Consider the following 15,641-nt stretch of genomic DNA (forward strand, 5'->3'; position numbering starts at 1 on the left):
CTGCCACAGATTAAGAGCAAGTGGCCTGTATGCTGACGTATATAAATCAGACTCTTTTTTTTCGGAGACAGAGTCTCACTCAGTCACCCTAGGGTTGAGTGCCATGGTGCCACAGCTCACAGCAACCTCAAACTCTTGGCTCAAGTGATTCTTCTGCCGTAGCCCCCTGAGTGGCTGGGAATACAGGGGCCCACTACAACACCTGGCTATGTTTTAAAGAGTCGGTCTTGCTCTGGCTCAGGCTGTTCTTGAACTCCTGAGCTCCGCCTCCCTTGTGCCTCCCAGAGTCCTGGGATTACAGGTGTGAGCCACCATGCCCGGCCCCAGACTCTTAAGTATTTTAAATGTTTTCATGAAAGCTTCTTATGGGCAGCTGGGAGTTTTTGTTTTGTGTTAATTCTTATAATAACATTTACTGAGCACTTTTTATGTATTCAATAAATGCATGGTTTTAAGGAATCATTGGTTTTATTGAATCAATCTTCCCAAAATGCTCTTAAGATGGATACTATTATTAAACTCATTTTACAAGTAGGGCAACAGAAGTCGACAGATGTTAGACAACTCCCTTGCCCACTAGTGTACATAGCTTAGATAGCAAAGACTGGTCCTAATCCTTTTTTCATTATCGTTCAACCTTGAGCTGAATTTACCCAAATTTGTTAACAAGTGCCTACAAAACATAAATCTGGCTGAAAAGAGAAGGCTGAGAGACTAGGTAATTATCAGCCTCCTACGTCCAAAGAGTGAGTAGGACTCATTGCTTCTTAGGGGAAATGTTAAAAATTTTAGAACTAAGTTAAGTTTATAGAAATTTACTCCTTTTCTTATTGTATATTATATGAGATTAAAAGCCCGAGCATAAAAGATCATAAGAAATTAAAGTTCATTGTCTCTGTTGTACCAAGAAGAACCTTGGTAAGTGGTCTGTAAAAGAATTGTTGTTAAAATATGGACTCTTCTTTCCTTCCAGTACTCCCCTAGCATGACAATGAGTGTGTGATCCATTACCACGTCTCCTCATGAAAACCACAGTGAGTCAGCCCTTCACAGAACTACTACAGAAGAAAATTACTCATCACAGTGTACAGTCAAAGGAATCTCAGTCACACCAAACCAACCTTTTTATTTCCTGCTCTCTCCCCTATTTTGTGAAGAAAGCGGGTCCAACCGTGATTCAAACAACTGTACGGAGCGGCATATTAGAAATTGCCCTAAACTGAACTGCAAATAAGTATGTGTGTATGTACATGTGTGGGGAAGAGAATGTGCTGTATATGTGTATGTTATAAGGACATATACACACACATACATCGACCCACCGGACATTGTAAAATATTATCACATGACATCTTCAGTAGAAATAAGTAGGGACTTTTATTCCATCCTTTTTTTCACGTTTACATTTTAATTATTAAAAGTTGCTCCTGCCCCCTCCCTGAACTATTTTGTGCTGTGTATATCACTGCTTTATATAAGTTATTTTTTAAGGTGAACTCAGATGTTATGGTTTTGTAAATGTCTGCAATCATGGATAGGAATAAAATCGCTTATTTGAGAGCTTTCATTAAATTGCGTCTGATGCAAGTTATCCTGTGAATCACAAGTGTACTGTCTCAAAAGGAGAAGAGAGTGTGTCTTCTTTATGTTGAATTACACAATTCCTCAGTTACTTTCATTGAAAATTATTTTTGTACTTTTTATTTGAGGAAAACACTTCCAGTCAACAAAAGCTTAAGTAGGGCCTCACACAGTATATTTCTGCAATAACTGCTTTAAATGGGGGTCTTATTTGTTTGTCTTAGATGATACAGAAGTCCATTAATTAGCTCAAATTACTTAGACCATAGCAATAAAGTGACAAGGGTTGTCAGATTTTTATCAACATGTTTTCTCTTTAACTTGATAAAGCCCAGAAGTGATAACAAAACTATTCACTTAAATTTACCTCTAGTATTCGCAGGACTCCTAGGACCCAGAGGTAAATTTTAATAATGTATTAATGTGAAATGGTATCTGATTTTTTTCAGACTGCTCATGAACATATTCACACAGACATTGCAAGCAGATACATTGAAATTACTGAGATTTTCAGCACAAAGGAGAAAAGAGTGACTACCACACCCGAGGGCCTCTGGAGCGCTGCTTTGCCATCCAGGTCTCCTGCCTGCTAGCAGCAGAACTGACTGAAATCTGTCCCCTCTGTGCACACCTTCCCCCTGGCAGCACAGCCCCTGCTGTGTTCCTGGGATATAGGGCTTTCATTCAGAGAGAAGCACCTTTAGTGGCTTTGCTTTCTCGGGTCATTGACTTCAGCAGGCCAAATCTACATTGTGTAACTGTTCAGAAAAAAAGTGAGTATATGTGGAAAAAAAAAAAAAAAACTACTTCCTGATGAAAGCACCTTGCTCTATGGCACTTGGCAGATATCTTGGGTTTCTGTGTTTAATTATACATACAAATACCCAAATCATAATATAAAGGTATGAAGATGTTCATTTTAGATTCTAAAATCTAAAATTAAATTTGGATTTATACAAGTGATGCTCATTTGTATAATTGTGATACAGTAACATGATAAACACCAGCTATATATCCAAACTCCAGAGACTTGGAAAAGCATCATTTAATCTTACGTAAGAATCTTCTCTTTCCTTAAGGGTTACGGTCACTAAAGTGAAAATTGGCAGTGTCCAGTCATGCTCCTCACAGTGACATTTTGGTCAACCACAGACCACATATAAAATGATGGTCCCAGAAGAATATAATACCACACTTTTACTGTACCTTTTCTCTGTTTAGATACACAAATACTGAGCATTGTGTTAAGGTTGCCTTCACCATTCTATTGAGTCACGTACTGTACAGGTGTGTGGCCTCAGAGGAGTAGGCCCTCCCACATAGCTAGGTGCACAGCAAGCTGTACTGTCCAGGTTTGTATAAGTAGACTCCACGATGCTGGCACAAGAACAAAACCACCTAAGGATGCATTTCTCGGAATGTGTCCCCATTGTTAAGCAAGGCGTGACTGTATTTGCTAGTTCCTGGTCCCAGATGACTTATTTCTCTCAAATTCATACTGATTTATTCCTTCTGAAAGCAAATATTTTGCCTATACATAACAAGAATGCTGGGCAGAAATACTGAAGGGAGAAAAAGAAGCTGAATTAAATGTATGTTGCAGATTTAAACTATAATAAAGCAAGCCACAGTTAATCGCACACACTGTTCAGAAGCCTGGGACTGCACACTGGAGAGCAGCCTCAGGCTCCCTCGTCAGAGATGTTTCATGAAAAATTTAGACTAAAAGGTCTTTGCCTCAAGCTAATGTAACCTGAAGATGCCACTGTGTACGGCCATCTGAATTTACCAAGAATACTTTTACTTTTCATTGCAGTTGTACAAAAATTGACGGTCCTCTGATTATGAAGCTAAATCTTATAATGCTAGAATTTTCAAATAATTTGTTGACTCTTTTCTCCATTGTTGCTGATTGTGAATTTATTTTATTTGCTTTCTGAGAAGGTATTATTTCTTTTCACAAGGAATCATCAATCTGATTTTACTTGCCCTTATTTTGGGGATAGTACTAGACTATGAATGGCATTGTGGACCCCATTATTTCTAACCTGTTTGGTAAAAAAAAAAAAAGGTAAATTTTGTTCTTTTTTAATGTATGGTAATCAATTCATCATATGTACTTCTCTTTCTTTCTTGGAACTCAGATTAAAAATAACTATTTCAGATTTAAAACTTTCCTGAAATAGGTGAAAAATTATTTTTGAGGAGAAAATCATATTCAAGAAAACCAGAATGTAAGGATATTTACTTGTTAAATCTAAATCTCTCATACACTGAATGGAAGATAGTATATCTGTATATTAATTTTCATTTGAGTTTTGAATCATTTAAACCTTACCCTCTTTTTCTTGTAACAAGACTAACCTTTTTCTCTTGTGTTTTCTTTCTCCATCACTGCATTGGTGTTGGTCTTGATATGTACAACCTGATCCTAGGGTGATTCCTACATATGCCACTTCACAGTAATAATAGCCACAAGTCTTGCCTACATCGAACATAAGAAATACACATGTAAAATGTGGAAAATAGATGGTAGATAAAAAAAATTCTTGTTACTCTGCTTCGCATTCTGCCTAACTCACTCCATTTGAATATGCATAGCATTCTTTCTAAGGTATGTATGATTCTTAATCAGCTGTCTTTCTTATAGCAGTTTCCCATGGGAACAACGGCTATGAGGTGCCATTGATCTGGTAATACACCACATATTGGATGAGTGAATCTAGCACTCCATTAAAAAATGTTCTAGTTTGAACTCAATTGTTGATGAATAGAAATTTCACAGATAGGAATAATCAGAAGTTAAGATTTCTGTATTGACAAAAGATTAACTAATTCTGCTCCCCCATGGAAAGTGCCCAAAATACCTCTTTTCCTCCATGAATAAAATAGGGAAAATGTCCATTTCTATTTTTGTGATTCTCTGAGCTATCTCAACTCCATTACATTTCATAGAGTCATTAGTTAACAGCCTTTCTGTAGTTTAAAAGACAGCAAATGAAAATAAGTCAGTTCACTTTAGGGCACTGAGAAAACCTACACTTGTCTACACCTTTTCTTCACCACATTATTCTGGGAACGTGCAGCAAAGCGTTCAGACCTGCTTACATGGTCCTTACTACTGTGAGGTCTTGATTACTTCTTCCATGGCTTGCTCCCAATTCCTGCACCCCCAATAGAAATGAGATACAGAAGGAATATTTTTACCTTCTCAGTCTTTACAATTTTCATCTTCCTACAGTATATAGTACTAATAGTAGTTTTCCTAGGATTAATAATTGTAACTTTTATTCTTGATTATCACTATTGATTAGAAGCGCTCACATAAATCATAGCTAGTTGGCTCTGGAATGCATTATTTTGTTTTTCCTTTTTTTATATTTTATGTACTATAGAATCTGCCCTCCATAAATGCAGGTTTTATATCCCTAGATTCAACCAACCACTGATGGAAATATTCTTATAATTTTAAAAGCTAAAAAAATTTAAAATACTAAGAAGAAATAATACAGTATAACAACTATAAACATAGCATTTACATTGTATTAGGTATTATAAGTAGAGCTGATTTAAAGTAAATGAGAGAAAGCACACAGGTTATTTGAAATACTGTGCCATTTTATATGAGGGACTTGAGCATCCACAGGTTTGGATATCTGCAAGGATCCTGGAAGCAGTCACCCTCCATATCAAGTGATGACTGACACTCTCTTTTGTTGAAAATGCTAAATGATAGAAGTAACCTGTGAGTGCACAGTATGGAAGGGAGAAGTCCAATATGGGGGGCAGGGGTGTTGCCATGTATTTTCCAAAAAGTAAGTTCAATCTTTTATTTACACTTTTCCCTCCTTGTGGAATAAGTTTCTTGTTTGCTGAAAGGTGCAGGAATTTGCCTTTGCTTAAAGCTGTGGTACTCTGTATTAAGCATGTGTAGGGATCTCCCGGGTCTGTGAACCACACCTGAGAAATACTGGAAAAGCAAAAGAATAACGCTTCTATTTTGCATACTGAATGTGTGTGTGTGTGTGTGCCTGTGTGCATGTGTTAGGATTAGTGTTATGAAGTTTCCTCACAAAACATTCCCACTGTGATTTGCATTATTTTATAGCACAACTGATAACTATTAGACATAATTTTCTTCAACTGCTTTTTCATTTCAATGGCAAAATAGCTGATAAAAGTGATTTGGAATGGAAAGTAGCGTATAAACAGAAGGAGTCTCCTATGCCCAGATACAACATAGTCACGTTAGCTCAAAACATTAGGCCTTATTATGAAGGTACTGTATCTGAAGATAAGGGCATAAATAATTATTTAACCCTTGTTACTTCACTCATAGTGCCAGGAATCATGCAATAATTATACTTTTTGATGTAGACACTGTTTATAAGAAATTGAATTGGCGCTATTAATTAATTTTACCAAAATGTTCATTTTACCCATGAACTGTAATTCAGATTTAAAAAGAGGTGAAAAACACACCTGAGACTTTTTAAATTACTTTTCTAAACTATATTCTAAAGACAAATCCTCAGTTGAATAAGTCTCCCAAGGAGAATTTCCTCTGTTAAGTTTCCCTGTTATTATAATTGGTTCTCCTGAACAGAAGAAGATTTTGTATAAGAAGTTTAAATGTGAATATTTTTGCTGTCTACATCTTTAAAAATGAAATACAGCACTATATACAAATTTTAAAGTGGGACTAGGTGTTTTATATAGAGAATTATAGTTTTCCTCTTCCCTCTTTACAGTTTGGCTATTATCACAATAAATGTTGGACTCATTTTGATGAGTCATTGAAATGTTATCTGTTTCTAAAAGATTTTGCATTTCATTCTTTAAGTGGGATGTTCTATTACCTATTAGTATTCCTGGAAAACAAATGAAATAAGGGATTTATTCCCAGTTAACAATAAAACTTTATTCCACCTTCTCTTTTTCACCAAATAGCCTCGGTGCATTGAAGAGGGAGTGAAATTTGGATTCCTCACAATATTCTCAGAACACAGTATGATTATCTGTCAGCTAAATTCCATCATGTCCTAGTAAAATTGCTTAGTTAAATTTAATTAACTGTTTATCAGAAAACAACAGTTCAAATAATCTGAATAGTTGATACAATTTGACAATACATCTACTTTAAATTTAGCAATACCTTAGAAATTTTCTTAATATGAACTACCAATTGTAATGTGTATATGCTTTCTATCAAATCATATTTCAAAATATTTTACTTTTCTTGCATTAAAACAATTAAAAATTCACACAAACTGTATGTTAAAGTGAGTAATTTAAAAGACAAGCTGTGCTTTCAAACATGAAAATGGAGAAGTCTTTATAGATAGAATTCTTTGCTTATAATAGCCATCAGCTTATTGAATTGTTTAATTTATCTAATTGTGATTTAAAGAGTTTTAAGATGTTTTCTTACTATATGCGTTAAATTGTAACCTGTAATGTCTTCCTGGAGAAATAGAGTTATTTGTAAGGTTTTTATAAATGCACAATTTATGTATAAATACAATTGGAATCTGGGATGACTCTTAATAATCTATTCTTAATTCAGCGATGACCACCAGCTACCTGACACATTTTGTAAATGTAGTATCTGTGTATGTGTGTGTATATGTGTGTGTGTGTGCGTGTGCACATTATTACATTTATTCTCAAATGGATTTGTTACTTAATGTATTTATACAAATACTTAAGCTATTCATGTAATGCAAAAAGGTGCCATAAAGAGGTACATAAATGCCCCTTAATTTGGCACATGTTCTCACATTTCATCTTGAAAATTACAGCTTTTCATTTACAGTTTCTACCCTGTCATTTCTAGCCTCTAATCCATTACTTATTGTAAAGGTAAAGGAAATTGTTCATATAAAGCCAACATCAATGTTTTCTGAATGACAAGTCAAATTATAACTAATGTGGACATCTGTGTATACAATTGAATTAGACATAATGCCTTATGTAAAATCCGGGAGTCTCTAGTATCAAAGGCTTTATGTACATGTAAGACAAGGCTATTATGAGGGGCAGGCTAGATAACTAAACTTTGAATGCCAAAAAATAACTGTTATTAACAGTAGATACATATTAATGGATTAAATTGTGGTATTTTATTCTAAATAGGACTACTTAAAACATGGAAATCTGAAGCAATTATGAAGATAATTTATGTAAAACTATGCTTCACCTAAATCATACTTCTCTTTCTGATGAATTATATACAGATCCTTGCCTCAGTTCCACAATGAAAATTGCCCAAATAAGTTTCTAAAGTAGGTTCTGCATACCCCTGTACATGTATAGATAATATAAGAATATAGGGCAGGGAGGGTAGGGTCTATAATTGAGCCTGGGGCTTCATCCTTACATATCAGTAGAAATAGATCAATCTTTTCTTCAATACATTCTTAAATACCAGTTCCATATGATTATTATTGCTGTGATCCAAATAGAATCTTCTTGTTCAGTGATGTAACATATTTGTATGTAATGATTAGAAAGGAAAATGTTATAAATTCCACTGGCCAGACGGAGCCAACGTTTCTGAAGGTGATTTTTGCAAGGTGTCTGGATTTCTGGGGCCTAGAGAACAGAAGTAGGCAACAATGGATCCCTGACTTTAAAGCAGTGAAGTTCTATAAGAGCTTTTCTGAGAGTTATTAAACTATTTCTAATTTGGCAAAAAATGATTATCAGGGAGGCAGCATTACATAGGTTCAGGGCAGGAACAGCACAGAAAAACAAAAGCCAGCAGAATCAGTTTAATGCTCCTCAGCTTCCCTTGGTGAATGAGGTAACAGTGAAACAGTCCAAAACAAAGGGGTAAGGGGATAAGAGGGTCTGTGTACCCACCCCCCTGAGTAATCAAGGGTTCAGTGTATGAGAAACAATTTATGTCAAAAGAGGTGTAAAAATTACATCAAGGAAATTCTGGAAGTTTTACTCTGTACACAAATTGGTGAGAACACTGTAGCTTTTTAGAAAAGTCTTATACAATAGACATTGAACATGCAAATGTTTGGTTGTCTCATTCAGGTTTTCAAAGCTTTCCGTGAAGTAAATGTTGGACTCTGCCTTTCTCAGTGAATGACTTCAAATTTTTCTCACAAAATTGTGTCTTTGCGTCTTACAGCCCGTAATTTTTGAGGGTAATAGGGACAGAACTCTTGATGTCTAGTCATGTCACATGAAAAAAAATTAAATTTTTTTTTAAGAAAATACTAGTGATCATGTTATTGTGTAAATTAGTGTGAGTGATATAAAGGAATTCAGCATCGCTTATGTAAATAGTGTTTCAAGAAAGTGGCTTATGAATTGAAAAGTTAAATGTCTTCTTTTTAAGTCGTACAGTGCTCACTGTTTTGTCATCAAGTTAGCCCTTATTCACATCTGACTGGAGGGGTTATTACATACACTCATTGGTCTCAAAATCGCTTTAACAGAATAGATGTATAAGTCATTGAAAGTGACTTTATTTTAACTTTTGAAAATTTAGCATGCTACTACAACAGTTACTAGCCTAATTTTCACATACAACAGTCATATCTAAGAAGTACTTACACAGACACATTTTTGATTCAATGAAAAACCCTCAGAAAGCTGAATTTAAATTCATTGAAAAATGATAATTCAATTAACATTTTAAAAAATATGTCACATATGAAAGTGTTAAATGAAAATAGAACTCCTAGCAATTGCAAGAGAGCCATCTCATGGTAAAAGTTCTCAAATTAATACCCAATTCAAAGTTAAAATGCTCTGTATAACAGTTACTGGTGAAGAAGAACTTTACTGAACTGAATTGCCAAAGTCAAAACCAACATAGCCATAATTTGCACCAAAGGTGGATTAGTAAATCCACTGCCAGTATCTGTACTTTAACTTGTCTGAAAAAATCAAAACCTAACCAGATTCTCAATACTGAATCATCAGAACTTTAAATTCAATCCGCTTAGCAAAACACCATTTGAAATAGGCAGTACAGTAGTCTCAGACTCTTCTCAAAAATTGTAATCTTGCTGAAAGATAGCTAGTTGCAAAATTACATGATCCAGAGAAGCTCAGCATAGAATGTAAAACATTCGAGGTCTAAATCCCTGGAGAACCTATATGTCATGAGTATCTCTAAAATGAGCCTCTTAAATCATTTCAGACGAGAAGTGGTCTGGGGTGAATAGAAGTCTGACAGGCTGTCTCTGGTTTCTTCACTTCCCACGTTATTTAAAACCTGTTTGGAAAGGTATTTACAGCTGCATTTTCAAGTACTAGAAAGATTTACCTGTTGTTCTATGAAGGAGTTACAGAACTATACATTTGCAAAAACGAATACCTAACAATGTTTTCGTCCTTGAGGTAACCAAAAATTTTGCTGTTTTGCTCATGCAGTAGGCATTTCAGAAAATATAAAATACAGATTGCAAAAGTATATATTCCAGAAAGCTTTCGTGTTCATTTGAAATTTGCGTTAAATAAACTGTCCTGTTTATTCGGCATCGCATTTATCGCGACTTGAGCGTCTACCTTGGGCCTAAAAACTTTAAGTTCTCTTTCAACTTTAGGTTCAAAACTTAAAGTCTCTTTAGTGTGACTTCAAGTGGCACTAGAAATATATAAACTTGTCCAAATGAAGAGGAGTTTTGGAGCAGACAGGTGATTAAATCAGAAATCTTTGCTGTTTAGTTACAAAAATAGATGTCCTTTATCCTAATGAGTAGGAATTGGCATTTACCAAGATTAATGATTAATCACTAAACTGCCACAGAAACTTTGAGTTCTGAAGTTAAATCCATACAGTTAATTCCTAACCTATTTGCTGAAGATGAAAATTTATACTATAGGCTTTATATTACAGATCCCTTTGTGTAATCTTGGTCTGCTTGCCAGAAACATGCTGCATGAATCCAACTGTTTTCAGATACAAATGACAATTAAAACCCTTCAAATCTATTTCTGGCAGAAAAACCTAACACAAAATATACATAGGGTTGGGAGAGTAGAGACTTTTTTAAAAATAATATAAATAGTTGATTAGAAAGTAGAGACTTATCCAAAGGTGAGTAGTAAAAAATACCTAAAAGTAATTTTGACATTGGAATGTTGGAAAGAGTACATATGTGTACAGTGATTTATTGATATGTTTCAACATTCAGGCTCTTTAGACTAAATGTCTTCCTATTTTACTAATTGAGTTTATATTTTCCCTTGGGTTTAAAAGATAATTTAAATATTCAGAATGTGCTTAAAGACATTAATTACTTAGTTAAGTGGCTACTTATTTTTATTCTCAGTGATTATGTTAAAAGAGTACATTATGGGCTGGGTGCAGCATCTCACACCTGTAATTCCAAGGCCTTTAGGAGTCCAAGGCAGGAGGATCACTGGAGGCCAGGAGTTTGAGGTTACAGTGAGCTATGATGACACCATTGTACTACACACTCCAGTCTGGGTGACTGAGTGAGACTCTGTCTCTTAAGAAAAACAAGAACAACAGAAGAAAACAGTATATTAATTTTTTCAGACTTATAAATGAGACAAGTCAGTGACATAAAAGAACTGGTTTCTGAGGATTTTTTTTTTTTTTTTGCAGTTGGACTTTTTTTTTTTTTTAATTGTTGGGGATTCATTGAGGGTACAATAAGCCAGGTTACATTGGTTGCAATTGTTAGGCAATGTCCCTCTTGCAATCATGTCTTGCCCCCATAAAGTGTGACACACACCAAAGCCCCAACCCCTCCCTCCATCCCTCTTTCTGCTTTTCCTCCCCCCCCATAACCTTAATTGTCATTAATTGTCCTCATATCAAAATTGAGTACACAGGGTTCATGCTTCTCCATTCTTGTGATGCTTTACTAAGAATAATGACTTCCACTTCCATCCAGGTTAATATGAAGGATGTAAAGTCTCCATTTTTTTTAATGGCTGAATAGTATTCCATGGTATACATATACCACACTTTGTTAATCCATTCCTGGGTTGGTGGGCATTTAGGCTGTTTCCACATTTTGGTGATTGTAAATTGAGCTGCAATAAACAGTCTAGTACAAGTGTCCTTATGATAAAAGGATTTTTTTCCTTCTGGGTAGATGCCCAGTAATGGGATTGCAGGATCAAATGGGAGGTCTTGCTTAAGTGCTTTGAGGTTTCTCCATACTTCCTTCCAGAAAGGTTGTACTAGTTTGCAGTCCCACCAGCAGTGTAAAAGTGTTCCCTTCTCTCCACATCCACGCCAGCATCTGCAGTTTTGAGATTTTGTGATGTGGGCCATTCTCACTGGGGTTAGATGATATCTCAGGATTGTTTTGATTTGCATTTCTCTAATATATAGAGATAATGAACATTTTTTCATGTGTTTGTTAGCCATTCCTCTGTCATCTTTAGAGAAGGTTCTATTCATGTCTCTTGCCCATTGATACATGGGATTGTTGGCTTTTTTCATGTGGATTAATTTGAGTTCTCTATAGATCCTAGTTATCAAGCTTTTGTCTGATTGAAAATATGCAAATATCCTTTCCCATTGTGTAGGTTGTCTCTTTGCTTTGGTTATTGTCTCCTTAGCTGTACAGAAGCTTTTCAGTTTAATGAAGTCCCATTTGTTTATTTTTGTTGTTGTTGCAATTGCCATGGCAGTCTTCTTCATGAAGTCTTTCCCCAGGCCAATATCTTCCAGTGTTTTTCCTATGCTTTCTTGGAGGATTTTTATTGTTTCATGCCTTAAATTTAAGTCCTTTATCCATTTTGAATCAATTTTTGTGAGTGGGGAAAGGTGTGGGTCCAGTTTCAGTCTTTTACATGTAGACATCCAGTTCTCCCAACACCATTTATTGAATAGGGAGTCTTTCCCCCAAGGTATGTTCTTGTTTGGTTTATCGAAGATTAGGTGGTTGTAAGATGTTAGTTTCATTTCTTGGTTTTCAATTCGATTCCAAGTGTCTATGACACTGTTTTTGTGCCAGTACCATGCTGCCTTGACCACTATGGCTTTGTAGTACAGACTAAAATCTGGTATGCTGATGCCCCCAGCTTTATTTTTATTGCTAAGAACTGCCTTAGCTATACAGGGTTTTTTCCGGTTCCATACAAAACGCAGAATCATTTTTTTCCAAATCTTGAAAGTACGATGTTGGTATTTTGATAGGAATGGCATTGAATAGGTAGATTGCTTTGGGAAGTATAGACATTTTAACAATGTTGATTCTTCTTCTGTCATCTTTAGAGAAGGTTCTATTCATGTGTCTTGCCCATTGATATATGGGATTGTTGGCTTCTGGTAGTACAGAGTTTCTGGTAGTATTCAGAGATGATCTCTTGTATCTCTGTGGGATCAGTTGTTATTTCCCCTTTATCATTTCTGATTGAGGTTACTAGAGATTTTACTTTTCTATTCCTCGTTAGTCTGGCCAATGGTTTATCTATTTTATTTATTTTTTCAAAAAACCAACTCCTTGTTTCATTAATTTTCTGAATGATTCTTTTGTTTTCAATTTCATTGATCTCTGATTTGATTTTGGATATTTCTTTTCTTCTACTGAGTTTAGGCTTAGATTGTTCTTCTTTTTCCAATTCCATAAGATGGCTTGTGAGATTGTTGATGTGCTCTCTTTCTGTTTTTCAAGTGTAGGCATCTAAAGCAATGAATTTTCCTCTCAAAACTGCTTTTGCAGTATCCCACAGGTTTTGGTAGCTTGTGTCTTCATTGTTGTTATGCTCCAGGAAGTTAATGATTTCCTGTTTTATTTCTTCCTGCACCCATCTGTTAGTCAACAGAAGATTGTTTAATTTCCATGCCATTGGGTGGAGTCGAGCGTTTTTGTTAGAGTTGAGTTCCACCTTTAGTGCCTTATGGTCTGAGAAGATACAAGGTAAAATTTCAATTCTTTTGATTCTGTTGATATTTGTTTTGTGTCCCAGGATATGATCAATTTTGGAGAGTGTTCCATGGGGTGATGAGAAGAATGTATATTCTTTATCTTTGGGATGGAGTGTTCTATATGCATCTATCAAGCACAGTTGTTCTACAGTCTCATTTAAATCTCTTATATCTTTGTTTAATTTCTGTTTAGAGAATCTGTCCAGCTCTGTAAGAGGAGTGTTAAAGTCCCCTGTTATTATGGTATTATCAGATATCATATTGCTCAGACTGAGTAAGGTCTGTTTCAAGAATCTGGGAGCATTTAAATTGGGTGCATAAATATTTAGAATTGAAACATCTTCTTGTTGTATTTTTCCCTTGACCAATATAAAGTGACCATCTTTGTCTTTTTTGACTTTAGTCGCTTTAAATCCACATGAATCTGAAAATAAGATTGCAACTCCTCTTTTCTTCTGGATGCCATTTGCCTGAAAAATTGTCTTCCAACCCTTGATTCAGAGCTTTAATTTGTCTTTTGAAGCCAGGTGTGTTTCTTGCAGACAGCAAATGGATGGCTTGTGTTTTTTAATCCAGTCAGCCAATCTATGTCTCTTCAGTGGGGAATTCGACCCATTAACATTTATTGAGATAATTGATAAATGTGGTAGTGTTCTATTAGTCTTATTTTGTGAGAGTCCATTGCTTAGTTTTATCTTTTGCATCAGTGTGGAGGTTAGATTCTGTCCTTTAATTTCTGAGTTCTTACTTTGCTGCTGATCCATTGTGGTGATCAGTGTGCAGAACAGGTTGAAGTATTTCCTGTAGAGCTGGTCTTGTTGTGGCGAATTTCCTCAATGTTTGTATATCCGTAAATGATTTGATTTCTCCGTCAATTTTGAAGCTTAGCTTAGCAGGGTACAGAATTCTGGGCCGGAAATTGTTCTGTTTAAGTAGATTAAAGGTAGATGACCATTGTCTTCTTGTTTGGAAAGTTTCATTAGAGAAGTCTGTGGTCACTCTGATAGATTTGCCCCTGTAGGTCAACTGGCGCTTACTCCTGGCAGCTTGCAGAATCTTTTCTTTTGTCTTGACTTTGGACAGGTTCATCACAATGTGTCTTGGAGAAGCTTGGTTAGAGTTGAGGCAACCTGGGGTCCGATATCCCTCTGAAAGCAGTGTGTCAGAATCTTTGGTGATATTTGGGAAATTTTCTTTTATAATATTCTCTAGTATGGCTTCCATTCCTCTGGGGCATTCTTCTTCCCCTTCTGGAATTCCTATAACTCGTATGTTGGAACGCTTCATAAAGTCCCATGATTCTGACAGTGAACGTTCTGCTTTCTCTCTCTTCTTTTCTGCCTCTTTTACTATCTGAGTTATCTCAAGAACTTTGTCTTCTACCTCTGAAATTCTTTCTTCTGCATGGTCTAACCTGTTGCTGATGCTTTCCATTGCATCTTTAAGTTCCCTGATTGACTGTTTCAGTTCCTTCAGCTCTGCTATATCCTTTTTATATTCTTCATATCGTTCATCTCTTATTTGATTCTGTTTTTGGATTTCCTTTTGGAAAATCCACTTTATTAGCAGTTTCCTTTATTGTTTCCAACATTTCTTTCATTGTTTTCATCATGTGTATTCTAAATTCCCTTTCTGTCATTCCTAACATTTCTTTATAGGTGGAATCCTCTGCAGTAGCTACCTCATGGTCCCTTGGCGAGGTTGTTCTGGACAGGTTCTTCATGTTGCCTGGAGTTTTCTGCTGATTCTTCCTCATGAGTGATTTCTTTTATCTGTTTCCTTGCCCTAATTTTCCTTTCACTTCCTCTTGCTCTTTAAGTTCTCGTGCCTGTGGACTAAGGGTTAGATGAGTCCTTTTGGTACAGGACCAGAAGGGTGAGAAGGTTGAAGAGCAAGAAAGGGATGAAAGAATGGAGGACCAAGTGAAAAGAAAAAAAAAAAATAGAAAAAGGAGAGGGGATGGGTAAAAGGAATATTGGCAAAAAGAAGAGAGGCACAGAAATAGGGAGACAGAGCAATATAAGTGTACAGTAGGGTACTTTGACACAACCTTAAAAAAAAAAAACCTACCTTCTGGGGGTGCCCAGTTGGGTGGTTCCCTTGAGGTCAGAAGCTCTTTGCTAACCTGATCAGACACAGTACCCCACCTCCACCAAGTAGAGAGGAAAGACCAAAATGCTAT

The 15,641-nt window shown here is 35.8% G+C and overlaps 1 protein-coding gene across 7 annotated transcripts in view; it reads left to right on the top strand.

The window, feature by feature from the left end:
- The window catches only part of SSBP2 (single stranded DNA binding protein 2), a 516,465-nt gene extending 514,893 nt beyond the window's left edge, over positions 1 to 1,572 (top strand). For all 7 annotated transcript variants that reach the window (XM_053587236.1, XM_053587295.1, XM_053587249.1 and 4 more), the window contains one exon: positions 974 to 1,572. In XM_053587236.1, the coding sequence (XP_053443211.1) occupies positions 974 to 1,003 (30 nt within the window). In that variant the 3' untranslated portion in view covers positions 1,004 to 1,572. The remainder of the gene's footprint in view (positions 1 to 973) is intronic.
- The last annotated feature ends 14,069 nt before the right edge of the window (positions 1,573 to 15,641 follow it).

The sequence above is a fragment of the Nycticebus coucang genome, chromosome 1 (genome assembly GCF_027406575.1).
Source record: "Nycticebus coucang isolate mNycCou1 chromosome 1, mNycCou1.pri, whole genome shotgun sequence".
Taxonomy (NCBI): Eukaryota; Metazoa; Chordata; class Mammalia; order Primates; family Lorisidae; genus Nycticebus; species Nycticebus coucang.